This window comes from Micromys minutus, assembly GCF_963924665.1.
Source record: "Micromys minutus genome assembly, chromosome: 2".
In the NCBI taxonomy this organism is placed as follows: Eukaryota; Metazoa; Chordata; class Mammalia; order Rodentia; family Muridae; genus Micromys; species Micromys minutus.
Window position 1 is genome coordinate 22,612,770 of NC_137971.1, and position 19,590 is coordinate 22,632,359.

Below are 19,590 nucleotides of genomic sequence, written 5' to 3' on the forward strand. Positions count from 1 at the left end.
TATGTAGGAATAGTTATAAATAAAAATTTATTAACTTGGTCATATTACAAACACACTAAAAAAGTTCTCAAAAGGAACCCATAGAACGTTCTTTTAAGGAAAAAAAAAATAGTTTTATACTGAGCGATCATTCCTTACTTTGCTGGCCCTGTAGATGTGTGCTGCTGGAAGTTGAACATTTTTAAAGCAGGGTGCCCCAGTGGGCTCTCCCTGAAGCTGAACTCCCTTTACGTGCACACCATGGTTTACCGGCACCAGCAGTTAGCTGGTGATAACAGACAGGTCATTTCGCCTGACAGACGTGTCTGTGAAAATGGCTCCCTTATCTGGGAAAAAGAAGCAGCAGAAGATCTTCCTCCACTCGTTCCTGAACAGCGACATGTTGTACAGAATGGGGTTCAGGGCAGAGTTGGCAAATGTGAAGGCCACCACCCAGAAGAAAAGGGACGGCCAGATAACCAGGTCCTGCCGGAAGTTCTGGATCAAGATGAGGAGGATGGTGATGATAATGGGACTCCACATGATGAAGAAGGAAACCATGAGCAGGAAGAGCGTTCGGAAGAGCCGGTAGTCCTGCTGGGACACTCGGATCTGGTGGCTCTCGGAGTATGCCAAGCTCAGGGTCAGCCTCTTCCGAGAGGCTTTCGTGATCTGCGGAAACACAAAGAACAGGAACAATTGTGGGACATGGTGGCACATGACTTTGATCCCAGAACTTGGGAGACAGAAACAGGCAGATCCCTGTGAGTGCATCCCTGGTTTACATAAAGAGATCCAGGACGGTGAGGACCCCACTGCTCGGAAAAAAAAAAGATGGAGCTACAGGTCAGTGCTGATGTCAGGGGTCTCCTGATGGGTGGTTTTGTTTTGTGGTACGGAGAACTGAAACCTGGTGGATAGGGATGAGACTAGAAATGATGGGTTGCAGGCTGGCTGGACACTTCTAACCTGTAATGTGAAGGACATTTTGTCTATGGGCCTGCCGGGCCAGTCTGTGACCTTTGTTCTGAGAGAAGAGAGCCAACGGGATGTGTCCTGACCCTGCCAGTGGCCCTCACTAATTTCCATTGCAGGAGCTGGCCCAGGCTCTGTCTCTCTTAGTCACATGGCCAGTTCTGTTTGATGATAAGTGTGGGGGATGGGGCCTTTTCTCCCAAAATCCTTGCTTCTGGAGAGAGGAAGCAATTTTAAAGTCGTTATTAACAATTTGGGCAAGTTTAACTTATCAAAAAAAATGGCTTTAAAATGTTTTTCTTAAAATTCTTTTAATTCCTTGATTAAAAAATAGATGCTTAACTATTGCATGATTACATGATCACCTCTCACTGTGCGGGGCATTTAGAGCCACCTGTTTACGACGGAGAGAGGACAGCAGCAGGTGCCCAGGTGCCGGGTGGACAGTCTGGAACCCTCTTAAAGCTTTAGACAACCGGAACAGCAGGACGTGAGCAGTCAGCTGCTGCTCTTCCCTTGGCTCCCTGCCACTCGCTAGGCATTTGTTTCCTCGGTTGTCACTGTTAATCCTCACGTATCCTTTGTACGTTCACACCACGGCTGTACTTGCAAATTGACTCAGTCAGTTTTGATACTAAACGGTTAGAGCCCGGGGCCTGTGACAATGGGGCTCCTTAGGAGGTCCCACATGACTCAGCGCTTACCCACAATTCCAGCTCTGTGTGGCCCAGAGCTCTTGCAGGTGCCTGACAATGGCTGTGATAAACAAAGGGATTGACTCCTAGCCAAGCCCTGAGGAGAATTCTTTCTAATGCATGCTACTGTTTCACCTGCATTCCACAGTCCTCGCAGTTTGGAAAAATCAGAAAGAAAATCAAGTATTGTAATAAAGTGTGGGTCCTTCCTTGCTCCCCATCCTACATTGGGCTGACTGACTACTGGTCAGGTCAGCATCTAGCCAGGATTTCAAATGTCTCTGGCTTTGGTGGAATACCTTGTGTGCTCTTATGAGGTGCCACATAACTCTCACCCTCAAAACAAGCCCTTGGGGATGTCCTATCAGCGCCCACGTGCTTCTTCACCCTGGTATATTGCCAATGGCTGGAGTGGGGGGCAACGGCTTGGGGGTGTGACAGCGGTGCTTGTGAGAATGTGCTCCGTCACCACTGGGAACAAGGTAAAACAAAATTTCTATGAACAAATGTTCCTATAAAGAACTACACTGGACACTAACCCTTCTACAAGGCTGATTAACCAAGTAGAACGTAAGTTATTGTTGAGAGATTAGTGCAGCTGCCCAAGAGACCAATTACAGTTTATCTCTGGCCACTTTTAGTCCCCTTAATGGTCATCCCACACCTACTCTGGGTATGACCTAACATTCTTGGAACTAACAGGTGTAACTACCAACCAAAAGGCTAAAAATGTCATCAGACATCTTGGGTCTACAGCAGAGGTTTCCTTGGTTGGCTGCGACCCACCTTTTACCCGATGTTGCCAACAATGTATTTGAAAACTGTCCTTTACTATTAAAAAAAAATAAAAGCTTCATAAAACAGTTATCATTTTGGAACATGGAATTTTGGGTAGCCTGAATCTCCATTCCTGGGGCATAGCTACTCAGAATAAATTATCTCTTATCCGCTTATGCTGCAAGTTGTGTTTTTCACACCTGGATTTGGTGACTAGATCTGTCTAGGTGACTTTTGCTCTTAAGAGCTTAAGAACTGCTAATCCCAGACAGCTGCTTGGTTTAGACTTTTGCTCCCTAGACCTTTAAAAATATCCAGTTTTAAAGCAGAGCTTTTGTGACTCATTGTAGCCACGTATGCTTCTGACGGGCCAGGAGGAAACCCTATTCCCATCCAACACCCCTTTGCCACCAGCTGGATGCTGGCAGTGAAGGGGATGCCCACTGACAGAAGTTGAGCCTTAGGGGTTGAGCCTTGTTTGTGGAGCTGATGGGTTAATCAGTAGTGTCCAGATTAGAATTATCAGACAAGATCCCCCACCTTCCCAGAGGTCTCCCCTCCAAGAGACCAAACCATAGGAGGTGAGCTAGGACTGCATGGAGATACACGTGAAAAACAAACCAAAAAAACAAAACAAGCAACAACAACGGGAAAAACAGGGCTGGCTGCTTGGTTTTGGATGCTGGGCAAGGTCTGAGGTGCACATCTTACACACCAAGGCAGACCTGGCTTCCAGGTTCTCCCAGCATCCCCCAGTCCCAAAATGCTTCCCAACCCCATGCAACAGCAAAGCACATTGAAGGAAAGCCAGCCTGTGAATAGGCAATATACAGCCTCGGGAGAGGCAGGTGCCATGTGTTGTGTTTATGAAAGATAAAAGATATGTCCCAGGTTTTGGCACCAATGTTCTGAAAAAGATAAAGAGAGTAGAGGGGATATGTTCTGTGAAGGTGTGGTGAAGGGGGTGGTGAGGTGTCTCTGGCAGGCCCATGTTGGGCATTCCTTCCTCCTGAGGGACCAGTCACAGGACAGTATAGTATATAGAATAGAGTTTATTCAGGACATGGGGAGGGGAGTTAAGAGGATAGTAGGGGTAGAGGGTGAAGGGGGGAGAAAATGGGAAGCCGGGGGACAAGGGGGTAAAAGCAAGAACAAGAGAGAGGAGTGGGCAAGCAGCCCCCTTTATAGTGCCAGGTAACTGTGGGGTGGAGTTTGGAAGAATTCTAACACCATGTAAATTATTCATAAAGGGCCGGAAGACCAGAGGCCCACTGTTGTTTTTGTTTTTGAAACATAGAAGCCCCCCCCACACACACAGCTCATTAGGTTCCTCCCATTTTCTGTCCCTGTTTCTATCATTAATCATGTGTCTCTGGTGTATTTTCCTTTTCTTTCTTTCTTTCTTTCTTTCTTTTTTCTTTTTTTTTTTTTTTTTTTTTTTGTCCCAGAACACAAGAACCTGGAAATGTCAGCAGTTGTCTCCAGGACGCAGGACCCAAATGGAAGCCTATAAGACGACCACAGGTCCAAGTGGTAGCTAGTGAGGGCCAGGCTTCATGTTTAGTTGAAATCGAATTTAGTTTCTCAGCCAAGCTCCACAGTAAGCAGAGGGATCTCCATCTGCAAGTCCCAGAGTTACTGGGTCCTTCAACAACTATCTACCAAGACTCTACGACCTCTCGCTCTGATCTATGCTATTATCTGTTGAAGAGGCTGGACACAGGGCACGAACCAAAGAGGCCCTGCCCATAAGGCACCCCCATGCCCTCTGTATGTGGCCAGTGCGGAGGAGGACAAGAAATACAGTTCCAACAGCAGATGCATCGCAGAACCCATCGTCATGACGGTTGCTGGGTGAACTTGGAAGGAAACCTTGTCCCCCGTCGCCAGTCCTGAAAGTCTGACTCAGGGTGTTGGGAGTTACTGGGAAGCTATTCCCTTGGGGAAAACTGTCAATAGAAAAAAATATCACTGAAAATGTTTGGCGTGTCTGAACCACAAGGAAAGAGGAAACAGAGAGGGGGGAGGGCTCTAAGCAAAACGAACTGAGATACTCGGAAACGGGTACTACAGATTTAACAGCGTTGCCAGGTTTATTCCTGAACTGGGAATGCACAAAGCCCAAGTAGAGAGGCCCTGCTGAGCATTCTTTGTGCCTCAAAGCTTGGGCCTCACTCATATGCAAATATATCCTGGGCACCTACGGGCCAACTCCAGGTGTGCAGACTCAACAATGAACCACACAACTGTTCTATCACAGAGCTTGCAGCCCCCAGGCAGAGGGGATGGCAGGCAAGAGGATGCAGTGGCGGGGGAGAAACCTCTTCGGGAGGGGTCGGTCTGCATTATGGAGAAGTGGTCTGTCTACACAGCAATCCAGACAAGAGAGGTCCCGGGGAGGAAACAGCAGGCATCATGGCAGCAGTGCGTGAGGGAGTGAGAGGGACTGTCTCCAGCTCACCTGAACATGAGACAGGAGACATTGTGGGGGGCAGGCGAAAGGCAAGTTGTCCAAGACTTTAGGTCGGGGCTTTGCCTCTGGTTCATGTGTAAAGAAGTAATGGGTATAAAATTTCCTCTGTGACCTAACACTGAGGTAGCTGAGACTTCCTGCAGCAGCAAGACACACAGACCTTCTGTTCTGCACGGGAGTTGTGCAGGGGTCTGGAGATGTGTACCGCAGGCTGCGAGTGTACACTCGTGTGGGGAGAGCATAGCGCACTGTTGTCCAGAGGAGGGAGAGGAAGTCTCTCTCCTCTTCATGATTCTGAGGTATTCTTCTGATTTTCCCTGAAGTCTCCTGCAGATTGAGATTTCAGCCTTGAGATTAGGAAGGACTCCCCACCACACGGTGTGCCACACATGGAAAGGGCACAGGAGAGCCCTCTTGACTTCCTCAGGTCTCAGGAGTGTTAGCCAGTGGGGGGGGGTAACACTCAGGTGTGGGGGGGGTGCTCAGGTGCTGTTGCCCCTCCCTCCCAGACAGTCTGCTCCAGTGGTGACTGCTATTTCTTATCCCAAACCTTGACCTGCTTGTCAACCTCTGGAGAACCTCAGTGAGGTCATTTCCTAGCACACTCAGAGGGAAGGAAGGGTTGGAAGAAAAGCAAAGCCCGGCCTAGCAAATAGCATCTGCCGAATTATTCAGTGCCCACTGTGACCAGGCAGTTCTTACACACTTGCCCTATACAAGTTCACACTGGCAAGCAAGGCTGCCTTCTTGAGGATGAAGGATCTGGGACCCAGAGAGCACAAGCCACAGGAGCAAAGTAAATCGGCAGTCAATGCTCAAAGACAGGTCATTGATAGAGTCTTCCAAGCCTCATGTTTGTGCAGTGGTTCTTTGCTCTCCACTGTGCCCCTTGGTGGGCCTTCCCATTCGTGCTACAGCTAACAGCTTGCTTCTGTTTCACGCTGACAAACCATCTCTCTCTCCTGTGTGGCGTCTTCTTTGCCTCAAATCTCAGCACCAGTGTCCTGCTGCCTCTTCGCCAAGGATCCGTCTAGGCAGATCATAACTTGTGTACTTCTGAACCACACTCAATCCCTGTCAACTTTCTGCACACAGCACTCTTAACAAAAAACAAAAACAAAACCCCACAAAACTCTGGGGAGTTCAAGCGTTGAGGCTCTGGGTCCAGTCTGCTTGGGTTTAAATACTGAAGCTGACACCTATAAGCTTGGGTAAACAGCGGGTAACTATGGATTGTCTTGCCTGAGAATCTTATTAGGATCAGATGACTTAGTGCTTGCTGCCTGAAACACTACAAGCATACTTGTTAAATAAAACGTAATTTTAAATGCGTCCTAACACAGTAGTAGTGTGTGCCCGTGATCCTAGTACTTGAGAGGCAGAGATAGAAGGAGTGAGACAAGTTTCAGGCCAGTTTAGTACACATAGGGAGTTACAGACTTGCCAGAAATAAATATATATACATATATATGTGTTTATATATGTATATGTTCAGCAAAACCAAAACAATACAAAAAAGTTTTAAAAGTTATTCTATTTTTCCCTGCCCTTTTCTTACTCCTCTTTAATTTTGATTTTATGACACTAATTAGTATTTTTATAGCATTAAACTATGCCATGCTATTCATTGCGAGCACTCTTCAGGGTTTCACACTCTGGAATTTGCCTCACAAAGAGATCCCTAAGCTTGATCCCTTGAGAGACGGTGGGACGACTCTGGGTAGTGAGTTAAACATGATCTCACACAGAACCAGGGTCAGGAGCCTTAGGTGAGGTTGGCCTGGGATAGATTCTGAGCTTTATAAGAGAGCTGCAGATCCACGGCCATAAAGGGTTATAAAGTGGCCAGAAGGTGAGCAGGGCCTTTTCAACACACTGTTTATCTCGAGCCATGTATAAGATGCTATAAAACCAGGAATCAGTTACTGCGTACCATCAAGAGGGCTCAGGAGCTTTGACGTAAACTTCACAAGTTTACCTTGTGATAGGTATGGTTGTGTTTGCTAGTGGTACTTTCTACACAAGGAGGATAGATGCCTTTAGAGCCAGGAAGCAGAGGCCAGCCCATCTTTTATATGTCTGTGTATCTATGTTTACTCTTCTACAAGGTATCATTTACTTCCTGTGCCACATACACCTGAAACGGACATTCCCGAGGATGAAGCTACTGACCCACGGGGACAGGAAGGACTTGTGGCCAAGTTCTATTCTCCATCCACGAGTCACTTTATGATTGTGTTCAACTGTGAGCAGAATACATAATTTGCGTGTGAGATTATATTAGTATATGATAGTGCCATAAAAAAATCTTAAGAAGTAGACCGTGCCGATTGCTGCTGTGTTTGTGGGAAAACAGTGGACACAATTGCAAAGCCCATAAAACGATTACATCATGCCTATATGACGAAAGCTGTATAGTCCTTAACCAAGAACAAGATAAGATACATCCGCTGACATAGGAAGATGTCCTGATACAGTGATGAGTGAGAAAAAAAATCTACCAAACAGCACAAAACACACACAAGTGTTCATAATGTTGTAATACTGCAGAGACAGAGTTCGGTCACTAAGGTCGGGAAGAGAATAGATTTTCAACTTCTCCGTTACATAATTCTTTGCCTGTTTTCAACCCAGTGTTTCTATAACCTGGTATTTTTTTAATGATGAATTAAAAGAAAAAAAGATTCACAAAAACATAACTGACTTAGAAAATAAAAGTCAAAATAAATATACAAACTCTCACCCCTCATGTTCCAGAGGCAGCAGAGGATCTGCCCAGTGAGTCAGGATTGTACTGTTAGGACCCCCAAGGTATCCTCTGACCCAGAAGTTCTAAGATTCTTTCTGGATGGAGTGAAGCTCAGAGCAGCACCGAAACAAACGTACCTGCAAAATCTTGGAGTAACTGATCACAATGACCAGTCCTGGCACCAGGAAGTTCAAAGTCACAAAAAACACATCCCATGAGATTTCTCCTATGCGGTTGGGCCAATCCAATGTGCAAATTGGAATTTCCTGGTTACAAAAGAGGGGGAAAAAACCATTACTTAAATGCTGGCTTTTTTCTTAGACTTTAGCCCAGCCCTACTTTGTGGGTTACAGGACACTGTTACACTGTTCATTGCAAGCTGTTGTAACAGTAAGACCTAAAATCTACTCCTTCTCTGCCCATAACGTTACCTCTTACACCCAGGTGCCTAGAGTTACCATAATTACAATTCTCACTGCCCAGGAAGGTACCTGAACCTCAGCATCATAGACAGGTAAGAGCTGGAGATATTTCCCATTGACTGGTCTTTCCACTTTTCTAGGCTGGCAAGCAGAGTGTTTGAACCTTCTCAAAGGCTTTAAAAGGGAAAAACTTGACCCCAGAAAGGCCATAGAGACAGGAAATAACATAACAAACAGAAGCATTCAGAGACAGGATTGTGGGGCCGGGACACTTTGCTGAAGCACCAGGGACTGGGATAAGGTATTGCTCACTTGGGACTGTTCAATTGACTCCCCGTGTCAAAGTCAGATACACACATGTATTCTACTGACTCTGTAGACCAAGGCAAGAAGATTGCAAGAACCAAGGAGTTTGAGACAAACCCAGGCAATATAATGAGATCTGTGTCAGGGAATGAATAGACAGACAGACAGACAAATGCACATGAAAGTGAGGCTGAAGAGATGGCTCAGTGGTTAAGAGCACTTGCTGCTCTTGCAGCAAGACCAGGGTTCAGTTTCCAGCATCCAATGGTCATTAATTCTATTTCCAGGGGATTTAAAGTCCTCTGGTCTCCACATACCACACACACACACACACACACACACACACACACACACACACACACACACCATACTGTGTCAGTCTGCCTCAAAGAGTAGACCACCCCTCTTCATGAAAAGAATGGTACCCAGACTTAGGAGCCCTGACCTTCTGTGCTTCCTCCCTGGGAACAGGACCGCCCCACAGCAAACACGGGAATGGTCAAAAGGAGAGTGGAGGCATCTACTTGTGCTGCTACTGCTGTGCAGTGTTGAACTAAAAAGTTTGCGGCTAACCACAAAGAGGAAGTGTGAAGGACCCAGCGAACAGGAAGAATTCCATTACTGCAAAGCTCCTTCCACTGAGTAAATACATCAGTGGAAACAGTATGACTACGAAGGTATCTTCCCACACCTGAGCTGCTTCTGCCTATTTGACGATAAGAACAAAGCTATTATTGCCTTTCCGCTCGGCCGTTCTCCTGTACAGGAGCCATGGTGCCCAGCCGGAAAGGCATGATCCTGAAGCCCCACTTCCACAAGGATTGGCAGCAGCAAGTAGACATCTGCTTCAACTAGCCAGCACGCGAGATCTACAGATGCCGGGCCCAGCAGGCGAAAGCGCGCAGCACTGCCCCTCGTCCTGTGTCCTGTCCTATCAGGCCCATCGTGAGGTTCCCTAGATACCACACCAAGGTCCGAGCTGGCCAGGACTTCAGCCTGGAGCAACCAGGGTGGCTGGTATCCACAAAAAAAAAAAAAAAAAAAAAAAAAAAAGGCTCGCAGCATCAGCATCTCTGTGGACCCAAGGAAGCAAAACAAATCCACTGAATCGCTCACTCCAGGCCAACGTGCAGCGCCTGAAGGAGCCGCTCCAAGCTCATCCTTTTCTCCAGGACGCCTTCTGCTCCAAAGAAGGGAGACAGTTTCGCTGAAGAACTTAAATTGGCCACCCGGGGACCAGGACCTGTGATGCCCATCCGGAATGTGTATAAAAAGGAAAAGGCCAGAGTCATCACAGAAGAAGAGAAAAACTTTAAGGCTCTTGCCAGTCTTCGCATGGCCCGTGCCAATGCCCGCCTCTTCGGCATCGGAGCAAAAAGGGCGAAGGAAGCTGCAGAGCAAGATACTTACTGAAAAGCAAAGGTATTGGGCGGTTAGAGGGTTGCAATAAATTTTCCATAAAGAAAAAAAATTTTAAAAGAACAAAACTATTTAGAGCTCAGTTTACCTCCAACCCCTGCCCCCCCACAACAACAGTACATGTGCAAAGTAAAAGGTCCTAGCGCTGATTTTTTGTTAGACTATGCATCTGAGTCTTGTCATTCATTGATAAGTTTGATCGATAGTTATCGAATACTACATACCATACAGTAGAGAAAACCAAATCATTTTTTAACATTTGCCAACGTGAATCATAACGAAGCAAACTTAAAATGTCCTCCAATATTCATACCCAGTCTTTATAGAAGACGGCAGCGTTTCATATTTATTGGACATTTACTCTGCACTGAGAACTGCTTCCTACATCTACACCTACAGCAACCTTACTGAGACCCATCTTGCTTTCCCAATTCATAGAAGAGGAAAGTAATGAGCCAGAAACATTTTTTTTTTTTTTTTTGTCAAAAACAACAGTCTAAAACACTAAAGGTTAATTGTATTCACGGGCAACATTTAGCCCCTCAAAGTATGTAGTTAGTTAGGGGGAGGGTTAAGAATATTTTTAACTCGGCAGATGCGGTGCCGCATGCCCCTTAGCCTTTGCAAGGCTGAATCAAAAGGACTGCCGTTCTTGACTGCACCACGAGAGCCTGTCTCACTACCACGCACCCTAATCCCCCTCATCTCCTCCCCTCCTCGTGCCCACCCGCCACTCTTGCAACCCCCCCTCTACCCAACAGAGGGAAAAAAACCTCATTGTGGAAGCTGTAGTGTGTCCCACAGCGCACCCTTTTTTCCACGTTTATTTGCTTGCAACGACAAAACAAATTGTCTCCATCATATCTGTGCACTGGAAAGGGTGGTGTGGATGTCACTTCTCTTTCCAGCTTTACTGGTGAGGATGTTCAAGCTTTAATAAATGGGTTCTATCTGGGCTGGACATTCTTAACGGGCTCCCCTGCTCCCACCATCCCCAGCTAATGAGAAGATTTGTCCCGTGCCTCACCTGGGCAGCATAGTAAAGTTGGTCCTGGATGTGGTTTGGGGAGATCCAGTCCAAGGGCGTGAGCATGGAAAGCCAGCCCTGCCTCCGGTCTGCTGTGCAGTGGTGTGGACAAGAGAGAGAAGCCATCCTCTCCTCCCTTGTCCCTCTCTGGCTGACCAGCTCAAACACCTCTCAGGCCCAGATCCAGGGATTTGAATTGGTCCACCCCAGCATCTACCTCCTTGATGAACTGTTGGAGTGCATGAAAGGGCTGGTCCTACAGATCCAAAACTACAGGGTCTCCATGACATAGGACAACAACAGGATATCTGACAGGAGTCCCAATGAGGTTCCAGTAACGACAGAGTACCAGAAGCCAGAGGCTTCATACATTTGTAAGCAAAAAATGTGGACAAGGGCTGCCGAGATGGCTCAGCGGTTAAGAGCACTGACTGCTCTTGCAGAGGTCCTGAGTTCAGTTCCCAGCAACCACATGGTGGCTCACAACCATCTGTAATGGGATCCGATGCCCTCTTCTGGTGTGTCTGACAGCAAAGTGTACTCACATATATAATAAATAAATCTTTTTAAAAATGTAGACAAAAGGACATAGTGTGGGACACACTGTGACACACTACAGTTCCTGCAACAAGATTTTTTTCCTCTGTTGGGTAGAGGGGAGGTTTCAAGGGTGAGGGTGGGTAGGAGAGGAAGGGAGATGGGTGGGATTGGATTGCATAGAGTGAACTTCACAAAGAACTGATAAAAAAACGGGGTTTTGTTTGTTTGTTTTATAGTGCCCCTCATTTTGGTGAATGGAGAGAGACTTGTGTCTCTTGGTGGTGTCAAGTACTGGTGGCCATATTACTGTTGTTCCTGAAGCAATCCATCACCCTTCCAGTTTGTACTCAGACCCCTGCCCACACCACAGGACCCTCACACAGGTATGCTGAAACCCCAGTCAGGGGAAAGCGGTCCTAGCCCTAAATGGCATTTGGTCCCTATATTTGTGAAAGAAAACAGTATCAGAGCAAAGAAAAACATGACCTCAACTATTTTTTTTAAAGTTCCTATGATCCCTTTCCAGAAGCCTCCTTCTGTGCCCGGGTCAATCTCTTTTGGCTTCATAAGATTTTGTAAAAAAATGAATATGATATGAGGTAATCTTCCTACACAAGGGGCAAACATGCAGGTCTCAAAGCCACCTGCCTATGTGGAGCTCACCAGAATCACATGGAACTGTGTGTATCAGCCCTATTATAAATAAATGAGTAAATAAATCAGACCAGGAGATTCTGAAGAAAGGAATCTTGATCATAAGGATTCTACGAGAAACAGGACTCAGCTGGGTAGTCTTAGTTATCTACTTGATCTGGCTGAGAAGGGCTAAGGAGATTAGAAAGAATGACATCTCTGGATGTACCTGGGAGAGGGTTAACTAGGGGAGAAAGACATCTTTCTATAGTCTGGGAGCCAGGATAGAAGAGGAGAAAAAGAGTGCTTGGGAATACATTTATTCGATCTTCTTCCTCGCTGCTGTGATGTGAGTGGTTCTACTCTCCCCTCAACACACACACACACACACACACACACACACACACACACACCTTCCCACCTCCACCTCACTGCCCATTTGACCTCCCCACCATGGCTGACGAAAACCTTTGAAACTTTGGGCCGAATGTAACTCTTCCTTCCCTAAGTTGAGACTTCCAGTCACAGTAATCCAAAGGAGCTAACACAACTTGACACAAAAGCGACCACAACCTTACACACTCACAAGAACTTTACACAATCAGTCCAGCAGCTAATAGCATCCCTGTTATCCTTGTAGGTGAGACTTGCTATTTCAAAATAATGTACATGCTTCTCACTTTGCCTGTTATAGCCTCCCCCTAAGTAATTGTCATTGATCCTGTTGGTATATCTGATCTCCCTCCCTCTTCCCTCCCCTCCCTCACCCTTTCTTCCTTCACCCCACTCGCATTAATTCAGTGTCTCCTGTAGCCCATCCTGGTCCCAAATTGTTGTGCAGGAAGAAAGTTCTTGAACTTCTGACTCCCCTGATGTCTCCCAGGGGCTGGAGATACAAATATGCCAACACCCGTCTTCTGCAATGCTAGGAATTGACCGTAGGGCATTGTGCACACCAGGCAGGTGCTCTAACAACTAAGTGTATCTCCAGCCCCAGAATTTTCTCATTTTTTAAATCACTATTTTTTGTTAGCATACAAAGGGATGGATTGGGCTGGAGAGATGGCTCAGCGGTTAAGAGCACTGACTGCTCTTTCAGAGGTCCTGAGTTCAAATCCCAGCAATCACATGGTGACTCACAACCATCTATAATGGGATATAATGCCCTCTTCTGGTGTGTCTGAAGACAGCGACAGTGTACTCATATACTTAAAATAAATAATTCTTAAAAAAAACACAAAGAAATGGATCTTACTCTGACATTTTCATCCATATTTTTACTAGAGTTTGTTCCTATTCATCCCCACTGCTCTCTCTATCCCCCACTGCCCTCCCTATCCCCCCACTGCTCTCCCTATCCCCCACTGCCCTCCCTATTCCCCACTGCCCTCCCTATCCCCCCACTGCCTTCCCTATCCCCTACTGCCCTCCCTATCCCCCCACTGCCCTCCCTATTCCCCACTGCCCTGCCTATCCCCCCACTGCCCTCCCTATCCCCCACTGCCCTCCCTATTCCCCCACTGCCCTTCCTATTCCCCACTGCCCTCCCTATCCCCCCACTGCCCTCCCTATCCCCCCACTGCTCTCCCTATCCCCCCACTGCCCTCCCTATCCCCCCACTGCCCTCCCTATCCCCCCACTGCCCTCCCTATCCCCCCACTGCTCTCCCTATCCCCCACTGCCCTCCCTATCCCCCCACTGCCCTCCCTATCCACCACTGCCTTCCCTATCCCCCCACTGCCCTCCCTATCCCCCCACTGCCCTCCCTATCCCCCCACTGCCCTCCCTATCCCCCACTGCCCCCCACCCCCTACTGCCCCCCCACCCCCCACTGCCCTCCCTATCCCCCACTGCCCTCCCTATTCCCCACTGCTCTCCCTATCCTCCACTGCCCTCCCTATCCCCCACTGCCCTCCCTATCCCCCCACTGCCCTCCCTATCCCCCCACTGCCCTCCCTATCCCCCCACTGCTCTCCCTATCCCCCCACTGCTCTCCCTATCCTCCACTGCTCTCCCTATCCTCCACTGCCCTCCCTATCCCCCCCACTGCCCTCCCTATCCCCCACTGCCCTCCCTATCCCCCCACTGCCCTCCCTATTCCCCTGCTCTCTTTGCTGATCCTTTTCCTTCCCAGCAAATATGACATACATTTCCTCCCCTTCTGCTTTTATGACACATATATTTCATCAGTCTCTGTTGTTGCTTCTTTTTCCTCTTCCTATAGATACCTAATACTTCTAAATGTTGCTATAGATCTTTTTTTTTTTTTTTTTTTAATGAGAGAAGAACTTGTTTGTAGAATAAAGGAGGTGTCAGATATTGGCTTACTATCAGAGCTGAGTAAACTGGACCAGCAGAGACAAAACATTTATCCCAGGGGGCCCCCAACTCTCCTGTTACCCTGTTCAACTCTGCAGCCCCAGTTCTGCCCACTGCTACTCAGAAAAGCCCTTTTCAGTCTCCTGAACTTGGTTTGCGATCACCCTCTAGGGACCCACCAAAACAATGGACCTGTCTTAAAGCACAAGATGTCTGGCACACATTAGATAGTCGGTACAAAACTGCAGAACGAAAGCTCTGAGACTCTGTGGCTGGGCACATCTGTCTACAGGCTCTGTGCACATGCTGACCCTTCTTTACTGTGGGGATTTATTTAAATGCTGTCTGAGTGTAGCCCTTTGCATCTTAAGTTTCTCTAATAGTTACCCCTTCATCAATTCCAGGAATCCCTAGGCAAACTGTGTTCCCTGTCCCAGGCCTTCAACCAAAATGAAAGTTCTCAAGACTGTTTATTTGTTTATGACAGGGTCTTATTTTGTTCAAGCTGGCCTCTAACTTACTATATAGCCAAGGAAGACCTTGAACTTACAAACTTCTTACATCCACCCCCTCATGCAGAATTCCAGGTGTGGATCAAAGTGCCTGGTTTTAGGTGGTGCTGGGGGATGAAGTTGGGACCATGCGCATGCTGAGCAAGCACTCCACCAACAGAGCTACGTTCCCTATACACTTATCCCAATAAGCTTATCCCAAAGCTCCTTGACTCTTTTCTGAGACAGAATCTCACTAAATTTCCAAGATTGGCTATGACTTCAAGATCCCCTGTCTCAGCTCCAGACTGTAGAAATGTGCCAACACAGACTTTCAAAAGGTAGTCTCTAATATTTGTTAACAGAGACAGGTTGACTGTGTTCATCTCCTCAGACAATCCACATTCAGTGGAGAGACAGCCTAACTTACTGACCTTGTATTATAACAGGGAAGGGAAAGGTGACCCGTCCATGGACCTCTAAGAGTCATGAATTTAGAGGCGATGACACCGGAGGGATCAGAGCCAGACTGCATTCTGGAAGAATTCTCTACCTGACTTTGGTTATTTCTTCTTGCAGAAAATAACAACGGGAACTCCTAATGGGGGGTTCCAAGACCACAGACCGCACTAGACTACATACTGGAACAGCACCTGGGCCCAGTGTGTGTTTATGTGGCTTGTGGTGGGGTGGGAGGAGAAGTGGCTCAGCAAATGTTTGTGGAATGAATGGACAGCACATACTAGCCAAAGTGGACAGTCTTCCCCACCCATGAGCGTGGGTCACTGCCCGGCCAGGGCCACGGCACACACAGGCAGGCATCCGTGGGAACAGACTGAGCTGACCTGGGCTGAGAAGTTAGCGTTGCCGGGAAGTGTCCACTCTCTGGAAATGGCAGCCACTTGTGTTACAGCAACCAGCATTGTGCTCTTCTGAAGGATGTTTAAATGTCGATGCCCCCACGATAAGGAAACTAATAACAGCTGTTGATTCTTAAGCACTTAACTATATGTGCACCAGGTGTTGGTCCACTCACCGAACACAGGTCTCCATGGCACTCTCACATAGTTGACACGTGAGACCCATACTTAAACAAGAAGAACGCTGTAGACAAGCAAGGTAGGAAGGCTTGACCTCTGTGGAGCAGGAACCGTGCCAGAATTCAAGGTTCCAAAGCTCACTTCCAAATACCATTAGAATTATTAACGTGGCTACCAGCTCCCCTGGACTGCAGAGAACCTATAGCCTACATGGATGGAGGTTTTGAAGGGTCTCATGACAGCAGAAGGTTCTAAGGGGACAGAGTGGGGAGAGGAAGGGAGGAGGGAGGGGAGGGGAAGCTCTCTGTACTCTGTTAGTGGGAAGGAAATGATTCTTCATCCAAAAGCTCCATTTGCAGCATTCTACCGGAAAAGACAAACAAGAGGCACAGGCAGGAAGCTGCCAGTCTGAGGGCTGAGAAAGAGACATTAGGTATTTGTATTTATTTGATCACTTACTCATGTATTTATTTAGAGATAGGGCATCACTCTGTAGGCCAGGCAACCTCAAGCTTCTGGCAATCCTCCTGCCTCAGCCTCCTGAGTGTTGTGATTACAGAGGTGAGTTGCCACACCTGGCTCTGCTCTTTGACTGTGAAACGCCCCCGAGTCTGGACCAGATCCTTCTCAGCCACTCTTTCTAAAGTGGCTACACCCTGTCACTCTCCTCTTTGTCACCTCCTGTTCTTCTAACTTATTTCCTCAACTGGTCAGTTTATAAAATGGAATGTTTCCCACAGAGTCAGGCCACGGTCTTTGAGGAACATGAGGGTTTCTCCATGTTAGGATCCTTTAGCATGTATAAAAACCATGGAATGCACAGGTCCTCTTATTCTTACAGGGGAAGGGGAATGTTCTAGAATCTCCCTAGAAGAAAATGGAAACCAGAAACACACTGACCCCTACATGCGCTGTTCATTTTTTTATGACATCTTTGACTCGCAGTCAGAAACTAGTCAGAAATTATTAAGAAATTATAACCATAGACTGAAATTAAAGTTATTTAAAACAGGAATCCCCCTGCCCCTGGAATATCCAGCTAATAGTTTCTGACCTCACTTGTCCATGGGTAACTGAAGCCACAGCAGCTAAAACAGTGGAGAGTAAAGCCAGAAGAAAAAGAAGAGGGGAACGCTGAATTCTCTAAGAGAGAGGATAGCTAGGCAGGTGCCCCATGCCTTAAAAAATCTCAGCACTTGAAAGGCAGAGGCAAGCAAACCTCAGCAAGTTCAAGCAAGCTGCACATAGACGGTTCCAGAGCTTCACAGAGAGACCCTGTCTCAAACACAGAGAATAGCTTAGAGGGAGAGAGGGAGGAGAAAGGGGAGGGGGGGAAAGGAAAGGAGAGAGATTAGGAGCAGGAGAGTGATAGACCGGAAGGGGAATTGGCAGGAAAGACAGACAGACGCTGTCCTCACCCCCCTCCAACCCCCACTACAAATTTTCGAATCCCACCCTACAAATTTCAATAACTAAGGCTCCTGTCTGTCACTTGGCCACTAAGGGAGTCTCAGCCCATACTGCACCAGTGCCCAAATGTTCCTCTGAAGACCTTGAAAACAAACAAGTGGTGTTTGTTTGTTTGTTTGTTTGTTTTTGAGGGACACAAGAGCTATCAACTAGGATCACCCCAGAAGCACCTCCAGTAAATTCTGGAAATCCGGTAGAGGGCTCCAGGTACGGCCATTCCCTGGAGTGGGGGCAGGGATGTGCACCACACAAGGGAGCACCTTCACAGGCAAGCAGCACATTAGCCCAGTTTCAGTCTGGGGTTGGCTGGAATGAGACAAGATCTTTTTATTTCTCTCTTTCCTCCTTAGTGTTTGCCAGCCAAATGGGATTGTTCCCAAATGGACTTTAAAAGGGACAGCCATCCGGAAATTTAAGATATATTATTTGCTCTTAATTCTTGGAATTGGAATATTTTCCATGTTAAAAGCAAGAAATTCTTTTAAGTGCTATGAAAAATACTGCAATATTGTAGTCCAGTGAGGGAAAAGTAACTTAAACAAGCAACCGACGGCAGAGCCGCCCCCTTATTGGGGTGTGCAACATTTGGAGACTGGCAGGACATTGTCATCCGTGTTCGGACATGTTCGTAGCTTCCACACAGCATCCACATGTGGCCAATCGGACATGCACGTGACCTAGCTGACCCCTTTGGTGAGGAGTTAAATCTGAGCTGTCAGTTGTTCCAGAAACATCTATGTGGCCTGCCCTGGTGCTCAGGTGTATCTGGGCTAAGGACAAGCCTAGAGTGACCTTCCTTGATCTCTGGGCCAGCAGTACCCATCAGTTAATCCTGGGTCGCCTGTACCGAGGTAGACATGATCACCTGCTTACATGTTCTTTAATGAAGTGCTGTAGGCGTGATTGGTTCCTGCGTATTAGTCATTCAAAGCCATTGTCAGCAAATATTTCCCTCCATGATTTGGGGTTTGTGTTGTGTTTTGTTTTGTTTGTTTGTTTTTAAGATACTGTTTGCTCAGGATGTAGTCTTCATCCATCCTCGCCCTTAATTTAAAAAAAAAAAAAAATAAGTGATCGCTCTGTGGACATTGCCACCCCTGGAAGCCCTCCTCTGTGTTCAGGGTTCCGTGGGGCGGGAGTGGGGGAGCGATCACACAACCAGTATATTCGGGAACAGGTATCCTTTCCCTGGGTGACATCCCACCACTGTAGAACTTTGAGACTGCACTTCTAAACATGAGTCCAGCCATAAGGAAAATGCTGGGTGCCTCGGCTTCTTTGTTTGTTAAATACGTGCGTGCGACAGTAACAGTAGCACGACACTTGGAGAGAAAGCGGAAACTCCGAGAGAAGTCACCTCTCACCCCGTGTCCCACCTGGCTGTAAACTCCCATTGCTTAAGCAGTCTCATAATAGTCCCTGCATTTTGAAAAAAAAAAAAAAAAAAAAAAAAAAATCCGGGAGAGTCCCCCTAACAGCATTTGAGATCATTTACTTACCCACTTGGCACTGTGGGTAAACTGACGAAATTAAACTCCCAAGTATTGGGCGCTGGGTCTGCCAAAAAGGATTCAATTCCACCAACGACCTATTATTCTTACTAATCACCATCCCCCTGCACACCCAGCCCACCGCTTTGGTGAGATCTCCGCCTCCCACCCCGCAGCCCGCCTGGACACTTGTTGCGTTGCACACAGCCAACGCTCACCTGGTCCCCGCCGGGAAGACGCTGCGGGACCACACGGAACAAGATGCAGAGGGGCAGCGCGGCGAGCGCCGAGTAACCCCAAATGAAAGCCAGCAGCGCCGCCTGTGTCCGCCGCCCCGGGCCGCTCAAGCCGCGCCGCAGGCGCACGATACACACCATGCGCTCCAGGCTGACCGCGGCCAGAGTGAGGATCGTGACGCTGCCGCTCATGGTCATCACGTAGAAGAGCAGGTGGCAGACGACGGGCCCCAGCAGCCAGGCCTCAGTCCACCGCACGACGAGTACTAGAGGGATGGCGCTGGTGAAGAGCAAATCCGCGCAGAAGAGGTTGAGCACCAAACTGGCTGTCGCCCCACGGCGCCGACGGCGCGTCACCAGCACCAGGGCACACACGTTGCCCAGCAGTGAGACCACAAAGATGAGCCCCAGAACAGTGGTCTCCACGACGCTCAGCACCAGCCGGTGGTCGCCCTTGACATCCGAGAAGAAAGGGAAGTGGGTGCGATTGACTTGGTCCAGGGTGCGCGAGGGGCCAGGGCCCGTCGTCTGCGCACACTCGGGGGACAT

General features: G+C 47.8%; 1 protein-coding gene and 1 pseudogene across 3 annotated transcripts; one reads left to right on the top strand and one right to left on the bottom strand.

The window, feature by feature from the left end:
• FFAR4 (free fatty acid receptor 4) lies at positions 1 to 19,590 on the bottom strand (the record flags this gene model as incomplete). Of its 2 annotated transcripts, none has more annotated exons than XM_080912026.1 (3): positions 1 to 651; positions 7,786 to 7,914; positions 19,024 to 19,590. In XM_080912026.1, the coding sequence occupies 3 exons, from the start codon at positions 19,588 to 19,590 to the stop codon at positions 262 to 264; spliced, it is 1,086 nt and encodes a 361-aa protein (XP_080768152.1). In that variant the 3' UTR covers positions 1 to 261. The 2 variants fall into 2 exon arrangements, with proteins under 2 accessions (XP_080768152.1, XP_080768153.1); XM_080912027.1 differs by having other exon boundaries at positions 1 to 741.
• On the top strand, positions 9,148 to 9,789 carry LOC308416931 (large ribosomal subunit protein eL13-like; annotated as a pseudogene). Its single transcript has 2 exons — positions 9,148 to 9,386; positions 9,549 to 9,789. The product of its transcript is annotated as a large ribosomal subunit protein eL13-like (transcript).